The sequence below is a fragment of the Aethalodelphis obliquidens genome, unplaced genomic scaffold (assembly GCF_003676395.1).
Source record: "Aethalodelphis obliquidens isolate GAN/ISIS:26980383/991018 unplaced genomic scaffold, ASM367639v1 scaffold14, whole genome shotgun sequence".
Lineage (NCBI taxonomy): Eukaryota > Metazoa > Chordata > Mammalia > Artiodactyla > Delphinidae > Aethalodelphis > Aethalodelphis obliquidens.
The window spans coordinates 31,975,178-31,995,346 of NW_020837958.1; the positions used below are offsets into that span (position 1 = coordinate 31,975,178).

General features: G+C 34.9%; 1 protein-coding gene across 10 annotated transcripts in view; it reads left to right on the forward strand.

Moving 5' to 3' along the window:
- BTBD10 (BTB domain containing 10) overlaps positions 1-20,169 on the forward strand; it is a 72,210-nt gene that overhangs the window by 31,412 nt on the left and 20,629 nt on the right. For 9 of the 10 annotated variants that reach the window (XM_027115336.1, XM_027115338.1, XM_027115330.1 and 6 more), the window contains 2 exons: positions 16,603-16,799; positions 18,834-19,119. In XM_027115336.1, the coding sequence (XP_026971137.1) occupies positions 16,646-16,799; positions 18,834-19,119 (440 nt within the window). In that variant the 5' untranslated portion in view covers positions 16,603-16,645. The remainder of the gene's footprint in view (positions 1-16,602; positions 16,800-18,833; positions 19,120-20,169) is intronic. The other variant, XM_027115339.1, reaches the window with a different exon arrangement.

Sequence of the window (20,169 nt, forward strand, 5' to 3'; positions counted from 1 at the left end):
GAAAAACTAATTTTGAAATAATATTTTTGATATATTTGAAAATAAAATTCAAGATAGAGAAATGAAATAATTTCCTAAAGAAGAACGTGAATGTATTTTTACTTTTGGATGAATTAAGGATTAGTTGAATCACTTTATATATATTTTACAGAACTGAATGTATTTGAATGATAAAGTTTTAACTGGTTAAGATGACTTTTTTCCTAGTTTTTTGGAACACAGGCTCTGAATAGATGATCTAGATACTGCCACTGAAATAGAGAGTAAATCAGATAAGTTTTTGGATTGCTGCAACTTGATTTTCAACCAGAAAATGTTTCTAAATGAAGATAATTGTTCTTGCTATGAGATTTTAAGTCTTGACTGGTAACAGTGCTTACTTTATTAGGAAATTTTGGCACAATTTTAAATAATTTGACTAATGGCTTTTTTCTTTTGTCTTCATTATCCCTATCCTACTGAGCCTTCATTTGGTAGGGATTTGGGAGGATATACAACATTTTAAAATTATTTTAAATGTTATTAAGTAGTTTATAACATTCTTTTCCTTGAAATGTCAGGAAGTTCTTGTGATTTCCCCCATTTTATTTCTAAAAGTTTGAATGTTCATCTTGATGATTATCATAACTTATTTGTATAGATAGGCTAACTGGTGGTATCTTATTTTGGCTTTTTTTTTTCCCCCTGGTTTTGTGTCCAGAAATGTTTTTCTAAGCTTGCTTTAGTAATAGAGTTATAAAAGCAGAAATCTCACGCTAGACTTATACTTTATAGAATATTTTTTTCTCTGGTTCGGCTTATTTTTAAAAAAAATAATGCCTGTGTTATTATAAGAGTAATACATATTCATTACATAAATTTGATAGATACAGAAGAGCACATAGAATAAAATTAAAATGTTCTACCATCAAAAGAAAAACTTTAAATATTTTCACGTATAACCTTTTTTCCCTGTGTATATATAAAAATGTAAATTCACACATAAACACTTAAAAATGATTTTGGGATATTACTGTATACACTGTTATATAACCCATCTCTTGTTGTTTTCTTTTTCTTTTTTAATAAAAAGCAAACTTAATCATGAACGTTCCCTTTGTCATGAAAGTCTTCTATAGCATAATTCTTGAGAACTGCATAGTGTTTTATGTATATATATTTTGTAATTTATTTCACCAATCTGAGTTTTTCTGATTCGTGATCAGAGAAAAGATCAGCTTGATTCCACAGCATAGATTTCTCTAAAAAGGAAGAATGTCTTAAGGAGTTAAGTAAAAAATACAATTTTGATACTTTTCAGAAGGAAAAAGATTCTCAGTGTGATTATACAATGAACTCTTTAAAGATATGCACACTACTTTTAAAACAAAGGAGATAAGATTGCCATAACAAAGTATAGAAAATCTTCTTAAAAATCAGGGAAACAGAGCTCAGACAAGCTGAGACTTTTAAGAAATGCAAAGGCCAACCAAAAGGGTTTCTTATATTACATTTTAAGAAGGAAATCAGTGAAAGTGTAATAATAATATATGGCAATGAGGTAAGAAAAAAATTCCTCAAGTCTTATTTAGGAGCTTCTTTGTCAGAGAGGAAAAGCAAACCACCACCACCATCAATAATAATAGCAAAGCAAACATTTCTAGTAAGGACAGAAAACCAACATGAATATAGAGATAAGTAATGCCTCTAGCTAAATGAATTGTCTTCTGGAACATCTTACAATTAAGGAACTGACTGTAAAATCTTAAAATTATTTATATTATTTGTAGTCTTTAAAGGTTTTAGGAGAATACAAGAAGTACTAAAAGATGAGGGGTTCTAGGCCTGGTTTTGAAAAAGACAGAAGATTTTAGAGCAAAAAATGAAGGATAGTTTATGACTGACTTGAAGGAAAAAAACAGGTTAAAGATGATCCAGAATGGGTTTGCTAAAAATAGATTGTCAGAACAACTTTGATTTTTCTCTGATGCAGTTGGTAGCCTAGTAGCAATAGGTATTTGGACTTAAACTTAGGTTTTGGTAAAAAAAATTTTTTATATCCTTGGGTGAAGGAAAAATGAGTTAGCCACTAGTTGATTGTTTTAATTAATCAACACAGTTTTCATTTTTTTTTTTTTTTTTCAGTTTTCATTTTGAAGGATCCTCTCCAAAGGTTTTTGATCTTGGAAGGTGGCTTTGTTCTTTGCTTTTGTCTTATTGCTCAAATGGAGAAGGCAAATTATCAAATTTATAGGTGACAGTGAAGAAAGAAAGATCGTAAATAAAGCACTAAATGATCCATAGTGATCTCCAAGTCTGGATTGTTGGACTAAATTTAAATGAACTTTTGAGGCATATACATAAGGCCTGAAAAACACTAATATACACTAAGTTAGCATGGCCTTATATATAGCATCACATTTGGAAAAGACTTGAGGGTAGTTCTTGGCAGTAAACTTGATATGAAACAAAAGTACAGTATGGCTGCCATCATCCCATCTTCTCCCCTACCAGCCCCCCCCCCGCCCCCGCCACCGCCTTAGAAACCATCTTAACGAATGGAAAGGAAGGTTAGAGCCACTTCAGTACACCAAAGTGTTGTCTTTACTTCTTTGTATATTCAGAAGGAAGGATGTGAAGAAATTGGAAGTCTTGTCAGCTTAGGTAACTAAAAATTTAGAGGTCTTGGGGACATCTCTGGTAGATGTTAAGGAATCTCACAATAAGAGCTGTCTTCAAATATGTGAAGAATTATCATTTGGATAAGAAACGACTGAAGTTTGAGTCAGACTTGTTTAAGGTTAAAAGCATGAGCTGCAAAATTGTATTCCTTTGGTCACATCTCAGACCTGCCACTTTCTTAGCTACATGATTTTAGGCAGGTTTTTAGCCTCTAAGCTTTCATTTTCTCAACTGTAAAATGGGTATGGTTTTGAGTATTTAATGAAAATATGTGTAAAGTGTTCAGTATTGTGCCTGGCATATACTAAATGCTGAAATGTTAGCATTGTTATTGTTGTTGTAGCAGATAGAATTAAGACAGTGGTTCTCAACCAGAGAGGTGATATTACCCCTCATTGAGCATTTAGCAATGGCTGAGGACATTTTTGGCTGTTACAACTAGAAGGAATACTAATAGCATCTAGTGGGTGGAGGCTACTGGATGGGGGCCAGGAATGTCAAAATGATGACTCTGTCCTCTTTACCTTGTTTTATTTTTCTGCATAGCACTTATCAGCATATGATATTTAATATATTTATTTATATATGTTCTATGTTTTTCTACACTAGGATGTATTAATTTTAAGGGCAGAGGCTTTCTCGGTTATATCCACCAGGGTTAGAATAATAAGTAGCATATAATAGGTGTTCAGTGACTATTTGGTAGAGTGACTGCATGATAAAGCTAAAAACATTGCTAGAGAAGAGGATAAGAATACTTTTAGTTATTATAGGGTATAGTTGTCATTGTGTGTTGCAAGCACCTAATACTTATTGATGAATTAAAACCACAGTAGTTTTTAGAAGTAAAAAAGTTAGCAATATAACATTTAGATATTATAACTCCTATTCAGAGACTCCTCAGTTTGGAGAGGTTCTTTCCTAGCAACATCTTCCTTTATTAAAGTTCAAAATTGAGAAACAAGGTAATGGACATTTAAAAAACGCAGAAGAAACCTCCAGCTCCTTTGCTGTCTGCATGAAAGTAATTTTTGTCAGTTAGGAAAACCTTTACCTTGATAGTAAAATGTTAAAAGTTTGGCCATTAAGGGTTCCTTTTCTGTCAGAATTTTTAGTATCTAGGTCTTCATTTGACTTCAAAGAAAAGATGCTCTAAGTAGTCATACAACAGTATATCAAACTCCCTTGCTGTTGCTACTGCTTCTGCCTTACTAGAGTTGCTGATATATCTGACAATGGGGTTTTAGGAAGAAGAGGAAGACTAATATTAAAACTATTCTTGAGCTATATATATTTCCTGTCTTTTTGTGGGGAAATCTGGGACTTAAGTATCATTTAAACTATTTCTATGGAAAATATGCATCAACATACTTACAGATGACCTTTGAGTAGCCCATTCCTCAGTTGAGAACTGCCCTTTCAGTGATTAGCCTTTGTTTCTTGGGAAACTGATCATAAATTAAGAACAAAAGCTTATAGAAAAGGCAAATTGACAAAAAAGGGGAAAGAAGGGAGAGAAATTTGCATTAAATATGTTGAAAATAGATTTAAAAGTTTAATTGCATTTCTTATATCATCACAGTTACACTTAACATGAGGATCAGCAAACGTTTTCTATAAAAGGCTGGATAGTAAATATTTTTGGCCGTATGGACTACATAGTCTGTCACAACTCCTCAGTTTTGCCCTTATGGAGTGAAAGCAGCCATAAGCAATATGTAAATGAATGGGTGTGGTGTTCTAATAAAACTTTATTTACAAAATGAGGCAATGGGTTGAATTTGGCTTTGTTTGCCAACTCTTGACCTAACACATTAAAAATACTTGTAGGGCTTCCCTGGTGGCGCAGTGGTTGAGAGTCCGCCTGCCGATGCAGGGGACATGGGTTCGTGCCCCTGTCCGGGAAGATCCCACATGCCGCAGAGCGGCTGGGCCTGTGAGCCATGGCCGCTGAGCCTGTGCGTCCGGAGCCTGTGCTCCACAACGCTAGAGGCTGCAACAGTGAGAGGCCCGCCGTACCGCAAAAAAAAAAAAAAAAATTGTAAAAATCCCAATTAATGTAAATTAATTCTTAAAATATATTAATATAAAATCATTTAAAAGGTTTAGTTAAAAAATCTAAAACATAATATAGACTATAGTAATAGAAATGGCTTATTTTTCCCCAAAGTAATATTGCTTCTTTAATAAGGACAGACTAATTTAAAAAATGGATGCATCTAATCTGAAATTTACAAAGATGCTTACCTTGTCCTTAAGGAAAGATGCATTTGGGGGACTTCCCTGGTGGTCTGGTGGGTAAGACTCCGAGCTTGCAAGGCAGGGGGCCTGGGTTCGATCCCTGGTCCAGGAACTAGATCCCGCATGCATGCAGCAACTAAGAAGCCTATGTGTCACAACTAAGACCTGGCGCAGACAAAATAAATAAATAATTTTAAAAAAAGAAAAAAAAAGACACACTAAATAGCCCCCATCACCAGGCCACTAGCCTTAAAAAAGAAAAAATGTGTTTTTAAAAGCTTGATTAAGTGTTTAAAACACCTTGTAAACTGTAATGCTTCATATCTATATCTCTGTAGCCACAAAGACACACACGGAAGTATTTGACAAGGAATAAACAATTGTCACAGGAAATGCTTAGATGTTATGTATATCCTAAAACTTAAGCTAAATTCAACAAACATTAATAAGACGTACCAGGTTATGATGTTAGTTGCTGGAAGTGTTTAAAGATAAATCCTTAAAGCAGGAAAGTAATATAAGGTTGTACCCTGTGTATACTACACAAGGGTGCCATATATAAGTGAGTACTACTCACTTTGTAGATATTTTAGTTTTATGTATTTGTTACAACAATTTTCTGTTAGCAGCAGTGCTTGTAAATATCATTTATTTCTGGAAATTTTTCATGTATTATTTCTTTGATAACTTACTCCCCTCTGTTTTCTCTGTTCTCTCTGGAACATACCAGTATACATTTGAATGGTGACCTCCTTCCTCTAATTTTCTCGTCCTTTCAGTCTCATTTTTCATTTCTTTTTCTTTTATTCCCAGTTTTTTCTTTCAACCCTTCTGGTAACCTTTTAAAATTTCAGCTCTTGTGTTTGAATTTCTAAGAATTCTTTTTCATTCTCTAATTAAAAAAAAAAAATTCCCGTCCTTGTTTTATGGATTTTTAAATAGCACTGAGTTTATTGATTACAGTTTTGCTTTTTCTTCCTGTCTCTACATTGTTTATTGCCTTTTTTGTTACGTTTATTAAACTTATTGTGAAATAGTTTTTGATTTATAAGAAATTAAAAGAAAATTGTACAGTGAGTTCCTGGGTACTCTTCACCCAGCTTCCCTCAATAATAACATCTCACATAAGTGTATCAAACTAGGAAAATGACATTGATACAGTACTATAAGTGACTATAGATATCAGTTTGTTTTTTTTTTTTTTTTTGCGGTACGCGGGCCTCTCACTGTTGTGGCCTCTCCCGTTGGGGAGCACAGGCTCCGGACGCGCAGGCCCAGCGGCCATGGCCCACGGGCCCAGCCGCTCCGCGGCATGTGGGATCCTCCCAGACCGGGGCACGAACCCGCGTCCCCCGCATCGGCAGGCAGACTCCCAACCACTGCGCCACCAGGGAAGCCCCTAGATATCAGTTTTTATACGTGCTTTTTCTGGTATATATTCTGTGATAGTTTATCACATATAGATTTGCGTAACTACCACCACAATCAGGATATAAAACTTTTGCATCACCACAGAGAAACTCCTGCATGCTACCCCTTTAGAGTCATACCCATTCCCCATCCCTAACCTCTGACAACCCCTGATTTGTTCTCCATCACTGTAATTTTGCCATTTTGAGAATGATATATAGATGAAGTCAGATAGGATGTAAACTTTGGGGTTTGGGTTTTTCATTCAGCATAATACCTTTGAGATCTATCGCATTGTTGAACATGTCAGTAGTTTGTTCTTATTTAATTTCTGAGTACTATTCCATTGTATGTATGTACAACAGTTTATCCATTCAGAGAGAGGCATGGTTTTTGTTATAAACTTTGCAATAATTGTTGGATTTAAAAAATTCTATATATATTACTTTAGTTTTATTACTCTCAACCCCCATAGGAGTCCGTAGTTTCACTGAACAAAATGATAGACACCCTAAAATTTCTCTTTAATTCTTAGGAACCTGTCTACCTTTGGAAGCTGTTCATGTATTTAGAATATTTAAACAAATTAGGTGGCAAAGTCACATGTGGAAATTCATGCAGAATTAATATTCTAAAGTTTGATATAAATAGATACTTGCTTCTGAGAGTCACTATTTTAGTAAGATTTTTAAACTTTTGGAGAGACTTTTTGCCTATTGATTTATCAATACTTTATGCTTCAAAGCATGATTCTTCTTTTTGTAGAATTATTTTTTTTTTATACAGCAGGCTCTTATTAGTTATCAATTTTATACATATTAGTGTATATATGTCAATGCCAATCTCCCAATTCATCACACCACCACCACCACCACCACCACCCCGTGCCACTTTCCCCCCTTGGTGTCCGTACGTTTGTTCTCTACATCTGTGTCTCTATTTCTGCCCTGCAAACTGGTTTGTCTGTACCATTTTTCTAGATTCCACATATATGCGTTAATATATGATATTTGTTTTTCTCTTTCTGACTTGCTTCACGCTGTATAACAGTCTCTAGATCCATCCACGTCTCTACAAATGACCCAGTTTCATTCCTGTTTATGGCTGAGTAATACTCCATTGAATATATGTACCACATCTTCTTTATCCACTCATCTGTCGATGGGCATTTAGGTTGCTTCCATGACCTGGCTATTGTAAATAGTGGTGCAGTGAACGTTGGGGTGCATGTGTCTTTTTGAATTACGGTTTTGTCTGGGTATATGCCCAGTGGTGGGATTGCTGGGTCATATGGTAATTCTATTTTTAGTTTTTTAAGGAACCTCCATACTGTTTTCCATAGTGACTGTATCAGTTTACATTCCCACCAACAGTGCAGGAGGGTTCCCTTTTCTGCACATCCTCTCCAGCATTTGTTATTTGTAGATTTTCTGATGATGCCCATTCTAACTGGTGTGAGGTGATACCTCATTGTAGTTTTGATTTGCATTTCTCTAATGTGATGTTGAGCAGCTTTTCATGTGCTTCTTGGCCATCTGTATGTCTTCTTTGGAGAAATGTCTATTTAGGTCTTCTGCCCATTTTTTGATTGGGTTGTTTTTTTAATATTGAGCTGCATGAGCTGTTTATATATTTTGGAGATTAATCCTTTGTCTGTTGATTCGTTTGCGAATATTTCTCCCATTCTGAGGGTTGTCTTTTCATCTTGTTTGTAGTTTCCTTTGCTGTGCAGAAGCTTTGAAGTTTCATTAGGTCACATTTGTTTATTTTTGTTTTTATTTCCATTACTCTAGGAGGTGGATCAAAAAAGATCTTGCTGTGATTTATGTCAAAGAGTGTTCTTCCTATGTTTTCCTCTAAGAGTTTTATAGTGTCCGGTCTTACGTTTAGGTCTCTAATCCATTTTGAGTTTATTTTTGTGTATGGTGTTAGGGAGTGTTCTAATTTCATTCTTTTACATGTAGCTGTCTCGTTTTCCCAGCACCACTTATTGAAGAGACTGTCTTTTCTCCATTGTGTATCCTTGCCTCCTTTGTCATAGATTAGTTGACCGTAGGTGCATGGGTTTATCTCTGGGCTTTCTGTACTGTTCCACTGATCTATTTTTGTTTTTGTGCCAGTACCATACTGTCTTGATTACTGTAGCTTTGTGGTATAGTCTGAAGTCAGGGAGCCTGATTCTTCAAGCTCCATTTTTTCCCCTAAAGACTGCTTTGGCTATTCGGGGTCTTTTGTGTCTCCATACTAATTTTAAGATTTTTTGTTCTAGTTCTGTAAAAAATGCCATTGGTAATTTGATAGGGATTGCATTGAATCTGTAGATTGCTTTGGGTAGTATAGTCATTTTCACAGTATTGATTCTTCCAATACAAGAACATGGTATATCTCTCCATCTGTTGGTATCATCTTTAATTTCTTTCATCAGGGTCTTTTAGTTTTCTGCATACAGGTCTTCTGTCTCCCTAGGTAGGTTTATTCCTAGGTATTTTATTCTTTTTGTTGCAATGGTAAATGCAATTGTTTCCTTAATTTCTCTTTCAGATTTTTCATCATTAGTGTATAGGAATGCAAGAGATTTCTGTGCATTAACTTTATATCCTGCAACTTTACCAAATTCATAGATTAGCTCCATTAGTTTTCTGGTGGAATCTTTAGGATTCTCTATGTATAGTATCATGTCATCTGCAAACAGTGACAGTTTTACTTCTTCTTCTCCAACTTGTATTCATTTTATTTCTTTTTCTTCTCTGATTGCCGTGGCTAGGACTTCCAAAGCTGTATTGAATAATAGTGGTGAGAATGGTCATCCTTGTCTTGTTCCTGATCTTAGAGGAAATGCTTTCAGTTTTTCACCCTTTAGAATGATGTTTGCTGTGGGTTTGTCATATATGGCCTTTATTATGTTGAGGTAGGTTCCCTCGATGCCCACTTTCTAGAGTTTTTATCATAAATGGGTGTTGAATTTTGTCAGAAGCTTTTTCTGCATCTATTGAGATGATCATATTGTTTTTATTTTTCAATTTGTTAATATGGTGTATCACATTGATTGATTTGCGTATATTGAAGAATCCTTGCATCCCTGGGATAAATCCCACTTGATCATGGTGTATGATCCTTTTAATGTGTTGTTGCATTCTGTTTGCTAGTATTTTGTTGAGGATTTTTGCATCTATATTCATCAGTGATATTGGTCTGTAATTTTCTTTTTTTTGTATTATCTTTGTCTGGTTTTGGTGTCAGGGTGATGGTGGCTTCATAGAATGAGTTTGGGAGTATTCCTTCCTCTGCAATTTTTTGGAAGAGTTTGAGAAGGATGGGTGTTAGCTCTTCTCTAAATGTTTGATAGAATTCACCTGTGAAGCCATCTGGTCCTGGACTTTTGTTTGTTGGAAGATTTTTAATCACAGTTTCATTACTTGTGATTGGTCTGTTCATATTTTCCGTTTCTTCCTGGTTTTGTCTTGGAAGGTTATACCTTTCTAAGAATTTGTCTATTTCTTCCAGGCTGTCCATTTTATTGGCATAGAGTTGCTTGTAGTAGTCTCTTAGGATGCTTTGTATTTCTGTGGTATCTGTTGTAACTTCTCCTTTTTCATTTCCAATTTTATTGATTTGAGTCCTCCCTCTTTTTCTTGATGAGTCTGGCTAATGGTTTATCAATTTTGTTTATCTTCTCAAAGAGCCAACTTTTAATTTTATTGATCTTTGCTATTGTTTTCTTTGTTTTTATTTCTTCTCTGATCTTCATGAGTTCTTTCCTTCTGCTATCTTTGGGTTTTATTCGTTTCTCTTTCTCTAGTTCCTTTAGGTATAAGGTTAGATTGTTTATTTTAGATTTTTCTTGTTTCTTGAGGTAGGCTTGTATTGCTATAAACTTCTCTCTTAGAACTGGTTTTGCTGCATCCCATAGGTTTTGGGTCGTCATGTTTTCATTGTCATTTGTCTCTAGGTCGTTTTTGATTTCCTCTTTGATTTCAGTGATTTCTTGGTTATTTAGTAATGTACTGTTCAGCCTCCATGTGTTTGTGTTTTTCACGTTGCTTTTTCCCTGTAATTGATTTCTAATCTCATAGTGTTGTGTATCGATTTTGGAATATTCAACCAGTCTTGCATTTTTGGTACAAAATCCTTTAGACCTTGGTGTATTGACATTTTTATATATTGCTGTATGGAAACTACTAAAATTTTGTTTAAAATATTTGCATCTATGTTCTGAGGGATGTAGGTTCTGGTAATGTCTTTCTCTGGTTTTGGTATCTGGGTAATGCTGGCCTCATAGAATGTTAGGAAATATTATCTTTTCTTCAATTTTCTAGAAGAGTTTGTGTAGGATTGGTGTTATTTCTATCTTAAATGCTTGGTAGAATTATCAGTGAAGCCATCTTGGCCTGGAGTTAGAGGGTAAGTTCTTAACTATAAATTCAAATTCTTTCATAGACATTCAGCTGTTCACTGTATTTGTTTCTTCTGGAGTGAGCTTTGGTAGTTTGGAATTTGTCCAGTTCTTCTGAATTGATGAATTTATTTGCATAAAGTTGTTTATAATATTTTATCTCTCTTTTAATACATGCAGACTTTGTAGTGAGGTCTACTCTCGTGTCTGATATTGGTAATTTGTATCTCCTCAATTTTTTCCCCAGTTTGCCTGGAGATTTTATCAATTTTAATGATGTTTTCAAAGAACTAGCTTTTGTTTTCATTGATTTTTCCCTATTCTTTTTCTGTTTTCTATTATTTTGACTTCCACTCTGATCTTTATTAATATTTTATAGTTTCTTTAGGTGTAATTTGCTCTTTGTCTAGTTTCTTAAGGCAGAAACTGAGGTGATTTTTTTCTTTGACCTTCTTTTCTATCATAGGCATTTAAAGCTATAATTCTTAACTACTGTAATATCATGCCATTCCACAAATTTTGATACACTGGACTTGTTTCACTTCAGAATTTTCTCTTTTCCTTTCTGATTTCTTTTTTGCTTTCTGGGTTATTTTAAAATATTTTATCTAACTTCCAATATTTGGGAATTTTCATGTATCTTTCTGTAATTGAATTTTAATTTAATTTCATTGTAACCAGAGAACATACTTTGTATGATTGAATTCTTTTAAATGTATTGAGACTTGTTTTATTGCACAGAATATGGTCTGTCTTGATAAATGTTCTGTGTGCATACCAAAAGAATGGATTTTCTGCTCTTGTTGGGTGAAATGTTCCATAAATGTCAGTTAGGTTAAGCTAGTTGATAGTGTTGTTCAAATGTTATTCATCTTTACTGATTTTCTGTCTGCTTGTTCTGTATTTATATTTGTTTGTATCTGCGGCATGTGGGATCTTTCTGGACCAGGGCACGAACCCATGTCCCCTGCATCGGCAGGTGGACTCTCAACCACTGCGCCACCAGGGAAGCCCTGTACCTTTATATTTAAAGTTTGATTCTTGTAGGCAGCATATAGTTGGGTCTGGTTTTTATATCCAGTGGGATAATCTCTACCTTTTATGCCTTAGACCATGTATATTTAATGTGATTATAGATATGGTTAAGGTTAGGTCTATCATCTTGCTATTTATTTTCTGTTTGTCCCATTTGTTCTTGTTTCCCTATCCTCTTCCCCTTTCTTTTGGCCCTCTTTTAGATTAATTGTATCTTTTTTATGATTTCATTTTATCCTCTATGTTGGCTTATTAACTATAATTCTTTGTTTCTGTACTTTAGTGGTTGCTTTAGAGCTTATAATATACATCTTTAGTTTATCACAGTTTACCTTCAAGTGATATTAAATCATTTCATGTGTCATATAAGAGCCTTATAATAATGTACTTCCATTTCTCTCTTTCCAAACTTTGTGCTATTTCCAGTATTCTTAATTCCTTTGTGTAGATTTGTATTTTCAACTGGTGTTATTGTTTTCTTCCCCCTAAAGGGTGTCTTTTAAATTTTTTTACAGTGCAAGTTTGCTCATGATGAATTCATTCATCTTTTTTGTGTGTGTCTGAGAATGCATTTCCCTTTTATTTATTTACTTTTAATAAATTTATTTTATTTATTTATTTTTGGCTGCGTTGGGTCTTGGTTGCTGTGCGCAGGCTTTCTCTCGTTGCGGCGAGTGGGGGCTACTCTTCGTTGCGGTGCACGGGCTTCTCATTGTGGTGGCTTCTCTTGTTGTGGAGCATGGGTTCTAGGCGGGCGGGCTTCAGTAGTTGTAGTGCGTGGGCTTCAGTAGTTGTGGCTCGTGGGCTGTAGAGCGCAGGCTCAGTAGTTGTGGCGAACGGGCTTAGTTGCTTCGCGGCATGTGGGATCTTCCCGGACCAGGGCTTGAACCTGTGTCTGCTGCGTTGGCAGGCAGATTCTTAACCACTACGCCCCCAGGGAAGTCCCTCCCTTTTATTTTTGAAAGATGTTTTCACTGGATGTAACAAGTGTAGGTTGGCAGGGGTTATCATTTTGGTTTGGGATTTTATTTTTTATTAAAATGTGTTTGGGATTTGTTGTGCGTGTTGCACCTATGGGTTTGTAGTTTTAATTACATTTCAAGACATTTCTTCAGATATTTTTCTCTTCCTCACCTTTCTTCCTTTATGGACTCCATTTATACCTATATTAGGGCACTTAAAGTTGACCCATAGCTCACTCATGCTCAATTTATTTTTCTATAAAGAATATTATATTCATTTTGGATATTTCCTACTGCTGTGTCTTCAAATTCATGAATCTTTTCTTCTGTAATGTGTAATTTTCCATTAATTCCATTGAGTATATTTTTTATCTCAGATATCATTTTTGTCTCTCGAAGTCTGATTTGCGTCTTTTTAGTATTCTCTATCTGTATATAACTTTTTGGAGGAATATGGTTATAATGGCTGTTTTAATGTCTTTATTTCTAATTCTAAGATATGTGTCAGTTCTGGGTTGGTTTTAGTTGAGTTTTTTCCTCATGGGTTATGTTTTGCTCCCTCTTTGCATACCTCGTAATTTTTAACTGGATGCCATACATTGTGAATTTACCTTTTTTGGTTGCTGGATATTTTTGTATTCCTATAAATTTTCTTGAGCTTTGTTTTAGGATTCAGTTTACTTACTTAGAAACAATTTGATTCTTTCAAGTGTTGCTGTTAACATTTGTTAGATATGACTAGAACAGTGCTCAGTTTAGGTCTAATTATTTCCCATTTCAGAGCCAAGACCCTTTAGATTCTCCCTTCAGTGCCCTTTTATGAGGTTTTCCATCCTGACTGGGGGAAACAGGCCCTATTCCTGGCTCTATATGAGTCCTGGGCACTGTTTCCTCTAATTCTTTGAGTTGGTTGTTTCCCCAGCCTCGTCAAGTTTCCTCACGTGTACGTTGATTGGTATTAGGCTCTGCAGATCTCTGAGGTTTTTCTCTCTGTGCTGCTGTCCCCTCTCTGGTACTCTTTCCTTAGAACTCTAGCCACCTATTGTCCCTGGCCTCTCAGCTCCATATCCTTAACTCAGAGTCCATCAGCTTCTGCCTGGGTTTTGCCTCCCTGTGTTTTATTCTGGAAACTCTTCTTAAGGTAGTAATTTTGGGCAGTTGCTGGCCTTATCTATTTATTTTCTATCTTTCAGGGATCACTCTCTTTCTTTTCCAAATGTATTGTGTCTTGTCATTGTTTCATATATTTCGTTTTTGGGTTGTTTCAGACAGGAAGGTAAATTCAGTCCTTGTTTCCCTGTCTTGGCTAGAAGCAAGATGTTGGGGCTGGTGCATTCTTCATCTCCTTACCTGTTCTCAATTCACGTATCCCAAACTCTCTTAGATGTAACATGAAGCAGAGTTATCCCCTGTGAACTTGCTTGCCCTCATTTTTGTTTGCACATATTATTTTTGCCCTTAGAGTGCTTTCCTGCTCTAAAATTATTTAACTAAATAGAGTAGGACATAATTAGTCTTCCATGACATCTGATTTTGAAGGTCTGATTCAGAGTACATTCCATTTGAGAATGAAAAGAAAGGACAGGAGTGTATTATGACACCTTTTGCATTGATTTAACATCTAAACAGTTTAGAAATGAAGCCAGTATTTCAGCAGAATGCTTAGCAGCATTTAGTCTTTCAGCTAGAGAGATGTCTAGTTGAAATCCTTATTTAATTAATCAGTCTGCTTGGCCCTTACCGAACATTTATCCTGCATTTGCCTTAGTTGTAGTTGTGTTTGTACCTTGTCTGTTAAATTATCAATTAGATTCATATTTAGAAAATGTGTTTATTATTAGCACATTTAAAACTTAGCATCTAGAATAATTTAAGGAGTTATTTTTTCCAATATATAATCCTTATTCTATTATTGTGGATTCCTTTCTTTTTCCTACTTTAGGACACGAGCCAGAAATTCCATTGTTCCTACTCTGAAGGTTTTTAACCTGAAAGTAGGATCTTTTGATTTGTTCTATTTGAAGAAAAAAATTATGTTCCAAGGATGTGATCCTACTCTGATCTTTTTCACTAGAAGGAAGGTGGGAGTAGAGGGTTTTGTTTGTTTGTTTGTTTGTTTCTGTCTGTAGGTTTGTGAGAGACAAATGACTGATACAAGCTGGTAGGTTGCCTTTATTTCCATAGAAGTCACTCTTCGGGTAGTGACAAAGTCAGCCTTTTGTCTTTTTAGTCTGTTATAGTGAGATGACAGCGATTTTCATAATGAAAGAAACCACTAAAATAACAAAATGAAGTGTTATAGCTAATAATCAGCAGAGGAGATGATCCTGGAACATTATCGGATTTAAAACTGAATCATCAAGATTAAATTTTTAACTGGTGTGGTTTTGGTGAAGGAGAGCAGGGTAACATTGTGGAGGGGGTACTGGAATGAATTGAAAGGATTAGGTTACAGGTTAATAGGGTATCCACTAAATTCGTTGTGACTCTGAGCAAGTCTTGTGATTTTGAACTTTATTATCTTCACCTGTTATAACTAAATAAACTAACATTTAATGGGTGATTCTATTGTACCAGGCACATTGCTGGTCAGCTTACTTATTATACTTCATTTAATCCTCATATTGAACTTAGAAAGTAAAAAGAATCTACAGCTTACAGATGAGGAAATGAAGGTTCCAAAATGTTAAGTAACATTCAACATGTTGAGCAATTAAGTCTTAATGGACAATTGATTCTAAGTCTTTATTACTCTAAAGCCATGAAGTTCTTTCTATTCCTGTTTCTTCTGTTTCTAAAAAGCACTTTAATATTTTTAAACTATGAAGCATGTGTTTTGTTTGCTAAGGTGGTAAATTTCCACCTGCCTTAGGTCAGGCTCTCTCATTTTTGTTCCTATCAGTTTTCCTACTTGCAGTGTATTCTGATTATTAAAATCTTATTTGTTAGTGCCTGATTCACCAGTGATTTACAGTGATGTCTTCTTCATGTGAGAACTTAAAGCATTTATTATCTGTCACTCATTTATTAGTTATATATTTGAGATACATTTAGTCATTTTATATTTGAAATTTGGGATAGCTCTTGAATTGTTTACATTTCTGCATGTCCATGTATATAACTGCTACACTTAAATCATAAGCTCCCTGAGGGAGCTGCTTCTTTCTTGGCAGGTAGCACAGCATTGTGCACATAGCATATATAACTTAATAAATAATTGTGTGAATGAATGCTGTCAACTAGAATATTTTAATCATCATTCCCAGTTATTCAGTTCTCATGGGCAAATTTATGTAGGATGTTTTCAAAATATTAAATTCTGTAACTTTACATAGTTAGTGCCGTTAGCTTTTTAGAAAAATGCTTTTTAAAATTTTTGAAGAGGGTTCAATCAAAATCAAAATAGCATGTAGACTTATTTTGTCAGGGATACCAGTTACTTTGCCCATACCTCAGAGTTCCAGAAGCTGGTGCTCTTTCCCTCCCTTTCCCCCTGACAATCAAGGAAATCAAAAGAACACTTGAGTAATATTTAAGAGGTCTGGGCGGTCTCTGCTGCCGCCGCCTCCGCCGCCGCCGCCGCCGCCGCTGCTGCTGCTGCTATTACTACTACCACTACCTCCTCTATTACTAACTAAAAAGTCAGTTAACCATTCTGGGCTTTGGCTTTCTCATCCTTAAAAGAAGACTGAGTTGGAGTATGTGATCTTTAAAGACATAGTGTTCCAGAATTTTTAAAACCTGCAAGTTTAAAGTAAATTAGGTTTCAGAATTGTAAAGTAACATTTGATTCTTGCATTTCAAAATATTAGTAGCTTTATGTTAATTGGGGTTTTTTGGGAAAGCATTTGTGATTTCATGTTCTACTTTTATGGTTAATTTTCTTTTCTAATTTATCAGTGCTCCCTCACGTGTTGCTAAAGGAGTTGTTGAGCACACCAAAATGAGTCTACATGGTGCTAGTGGGGGACATGAGAGATCAAGAGATAGACGAAGGTCAAGTGACCGATCTCGAGATTCATCTCACGAAAGAACAGAATCTCAGCTCACTCCTTGTATTAGAAATGTTACTTCTCCAACACGACAGCACCATGTTGGTATGTAAAATCAACTAAGCTTCCCAGTGGTTTTTAAAAGCATGTATTTACCTTTTTTTTTTTTGGCCACGCCTCGAGGCTTGCGGCATCTTAGTTTCCCGATTGATCCTGGCATTGAAAGTGTCAAGTCCTAATCACTGCACTACCAGGGAATTCCCAATGCATTTACCTTTTTAATGCAGTAATAACAATGATTTGTGCCTAATACTTCAGATTAAAGTTAACTTCTTTCTTCTGTTCATTGCTTCTGTTTTAGCTTAGCTTGGTTCTTGCTGTGAAAAAACAGCTTATTAAATGAAACTTAAAAGTGAATTTCTTTTAATAGTCTGGGACAGTCTTATAAAAGAAATAATTTGAACAGCCTTTAAAACTGTAATATGTAGATTTAAAATTTTTTTTACGTGATTTTTATCTTGTGAGATATTGAGCAGTGGTTTATTTTAAAATAGTTTGTAGTGAATTATTGATAAGAATCCTTGTTAATCATATTAAAAAAGGAAGTGAAAGAGTAAGCATCGTAAGGTAATTTATCTTGATTTTTGACAATATTTTAGATTTAATAAAAAAAATAGAAGAGGAAAAGGAAGGTGTGAAGTGGTTTTTTTTTTTCTCTTTTCTTGACAACTAGCTCAGGTCTTTTTCTTCCTTCCTACTTATTACTGTAAATGAATGCTATTACCCCAGGTAAATACATTGTGTGACTGTAAAACAGTAGTCTGAAGTGGAGGTACATAAACAATGTGAGCTTGCTGATTTTTATTTTCCACTCAGAAGTGGCAAATTAAATAATTTGACTTACTATTTGAGGTAGTTTCTGAAAACCTTGTATAAACCAAAATCATTTATATTAGGGTCTGATTATGTGGAGATGTTTTCAGTATCTAAGTAGGTCTTAAAAGTCAGACTAATACTGATAAGCTAAAAACCAACAAAAGTATAAATAAGAGTTGACAGTTTGTTATATGCAAAGTTTAGTATCTGGAAGGAGAATAGGAGATAAATTATTTTATTACTTTAGCAAATTTTACTTTTGGGATGCTACCAGCCTTGTGGAAATAGGCAATAAAAGGGAGGTGTCAGGGTATCTCTGGAGATACAGCAAACCTAATTATATAACCAGTAAAGCTGTACAGAGTGTTCTGAGTAGCTTGAGTCATGGAGGAATTTGGCAAAAGCTGATGAAACTGATGAGATGGAGGTATATTTTTAGGTCACCTTTAAAGTTTAGTAATCTAGCCTCTAAAGGAAACTTATCACAAAATCTTAGTTTTAATGTCCCCTTTGTAGACTATTGGAACCGCTAAAGAAAATTTTCTGACTTTCAACAATGTTTCCTATTAAAATTATACCTAATAATATGATCCTATAAAATTTTAGTAGTGCTTTATTCAAAAATGAGAATGAGAACAAAGCAGTATATCATAAGCTATTAAAACCACTTAATTTGCTAAGACATTAAGAGTCATTTAAAAACATAAATATACTTAATGTCTGCAGTGAAATTTTTTTCTTCCTTTGGGACCTTCCTTTTGTGAGACAAATAGCTGGTTTGGGGATTTCCTTATTAACATAGTAAGAGTCCAAAGTTTGTACTTTGTGTTTTCAGAATAGTGTTAATACTTTCAGTGTTTAGGAGAGTTAAAATTGTTATTAATCTTTTACTAACTTTTAATGCTTATTTATGTGACTTCTGAGAATATTCCTCTCCTTGGGTTTCTATATATTTTTAAGTAGAGCAATAATATAAAATTTACCTTACTTTTGATCTTAGTCTGGGTCAACATTAGTCAGCTATACATCTTTTTAAAAAAGTCTACAAAATTAATTTTTTTAGAAAACAATTTGATGTTTTAGCTTTCATTCCTAGAAAATAAATGAACATATATGATCTGGGAAAATTTATTTGAAATCAAAAAAGCAGAAATGCAGGGATATAAAACAGCTTTTCTAAATCACAGTTTTTAAAAGATATATATAAATCTCAAATTTTTAAAAAGAAAATTTGCATAACTTTGTTTAACATCTATATTTCAGAACGTGAGAAAGATCACAGCTCCTCTCGTCCAAGCAGTCCTCGTCCTCAAAAAGCATCTCCAAGTGGTTCCAGTAGCAGTGCTGGGAACAGCAGCAGAAACAGTAGTCAGTCAAGTTCAGATGGTAGCTGTAAGACATCTGGGGAAATGGTGTTTGTGTATGAAAATGCAAAAGAAGGAGCTCGGAATGTAAGAACGTCAGAACGAGTGACACTAATAGTGGATAACACTAGATTTGTTGTAGACCCATCCATTTTTACTGCACAGCCAAATACAATGTTGGGCAGGTTTGTATTGCTGTTCTTTGTATTATTAATTATAAATCACTTTAACATTGCTTTGGGTTTTTTTCATTTAAAGTTTTACAGTAATTCTCTGGTGGAATACAGTGTTCCTGCTGAGCTTTCGAGGTTAAATAATTTGCTGAAGTTAATCCGGCTAGAAAGTGGTAGAGCCAGATCTTGAACTTGTTTTTATTTCAAATAATCTTTGCTATACCAGTAGAAATAGCAAATATATTAGTTAAATGAAGACAGGACACTAAAAGATCTCTATAGGTTGAAAGCATAGATTGTATTTAACAAGGTGAATTTAACAGTGATAATGCTTCCTTCACTTAGGGCTCCCAAATTCAACCTCCAAATACAGCAGGTATCAGCATTTCATTAGCTGAAAAGTTAGCATGAGTTATCAATTTGATGTAGATACTTAAAAAAGAAATAATATTAACAAGTAGTTAGTAGAATGAAGGAGAGATAATTGTCTCTTAATCTGTACTAGTCTGGAGTAATAGATTAATATAAAGTTTTTAGTTATGGGAACCACAATCTAGAACTGATATAGACAATATGGACTCGTTATGGGAACTTCTGTCTAAGAATATAGACTTGATTTTTCAAAGTGTTCAAAACTAGGATCAGGGCTTCCTGGTGGCGCAGTGGTTGAGGGTCCACCTGCCGATGCAGGGGACATGGGTTTGTGCCCTGGTCCGGGAAGATCCCACATGCTGCGGAGCGGCTAGGCCCGTGAGCCATGGCCGCTGAGCCTGCGCGTCCGGAGCCTGTGCTCCGCCACGGGAGAGGCCACAACAGTGAGAGGCCTGCGTACCGCAAAAACAAAAACAAAAAAACTAGGATCAAACACCTTTTAATTGTAAAATTAGTGCCTTTTTTCCATTCATTCTAATATAAAACGAAGGAGACACATAAATGAAATGGAAGTGTTTACATGAGGTAAGAAAAAAAAAAACCTTGTGTTTTTTGCTAGGTTGCATATGTAACTATTTGGCGTGTGTGTGTGTGTGTGTGTGTGTGTGTGTGTGTGTGTGTGTGTGTGTG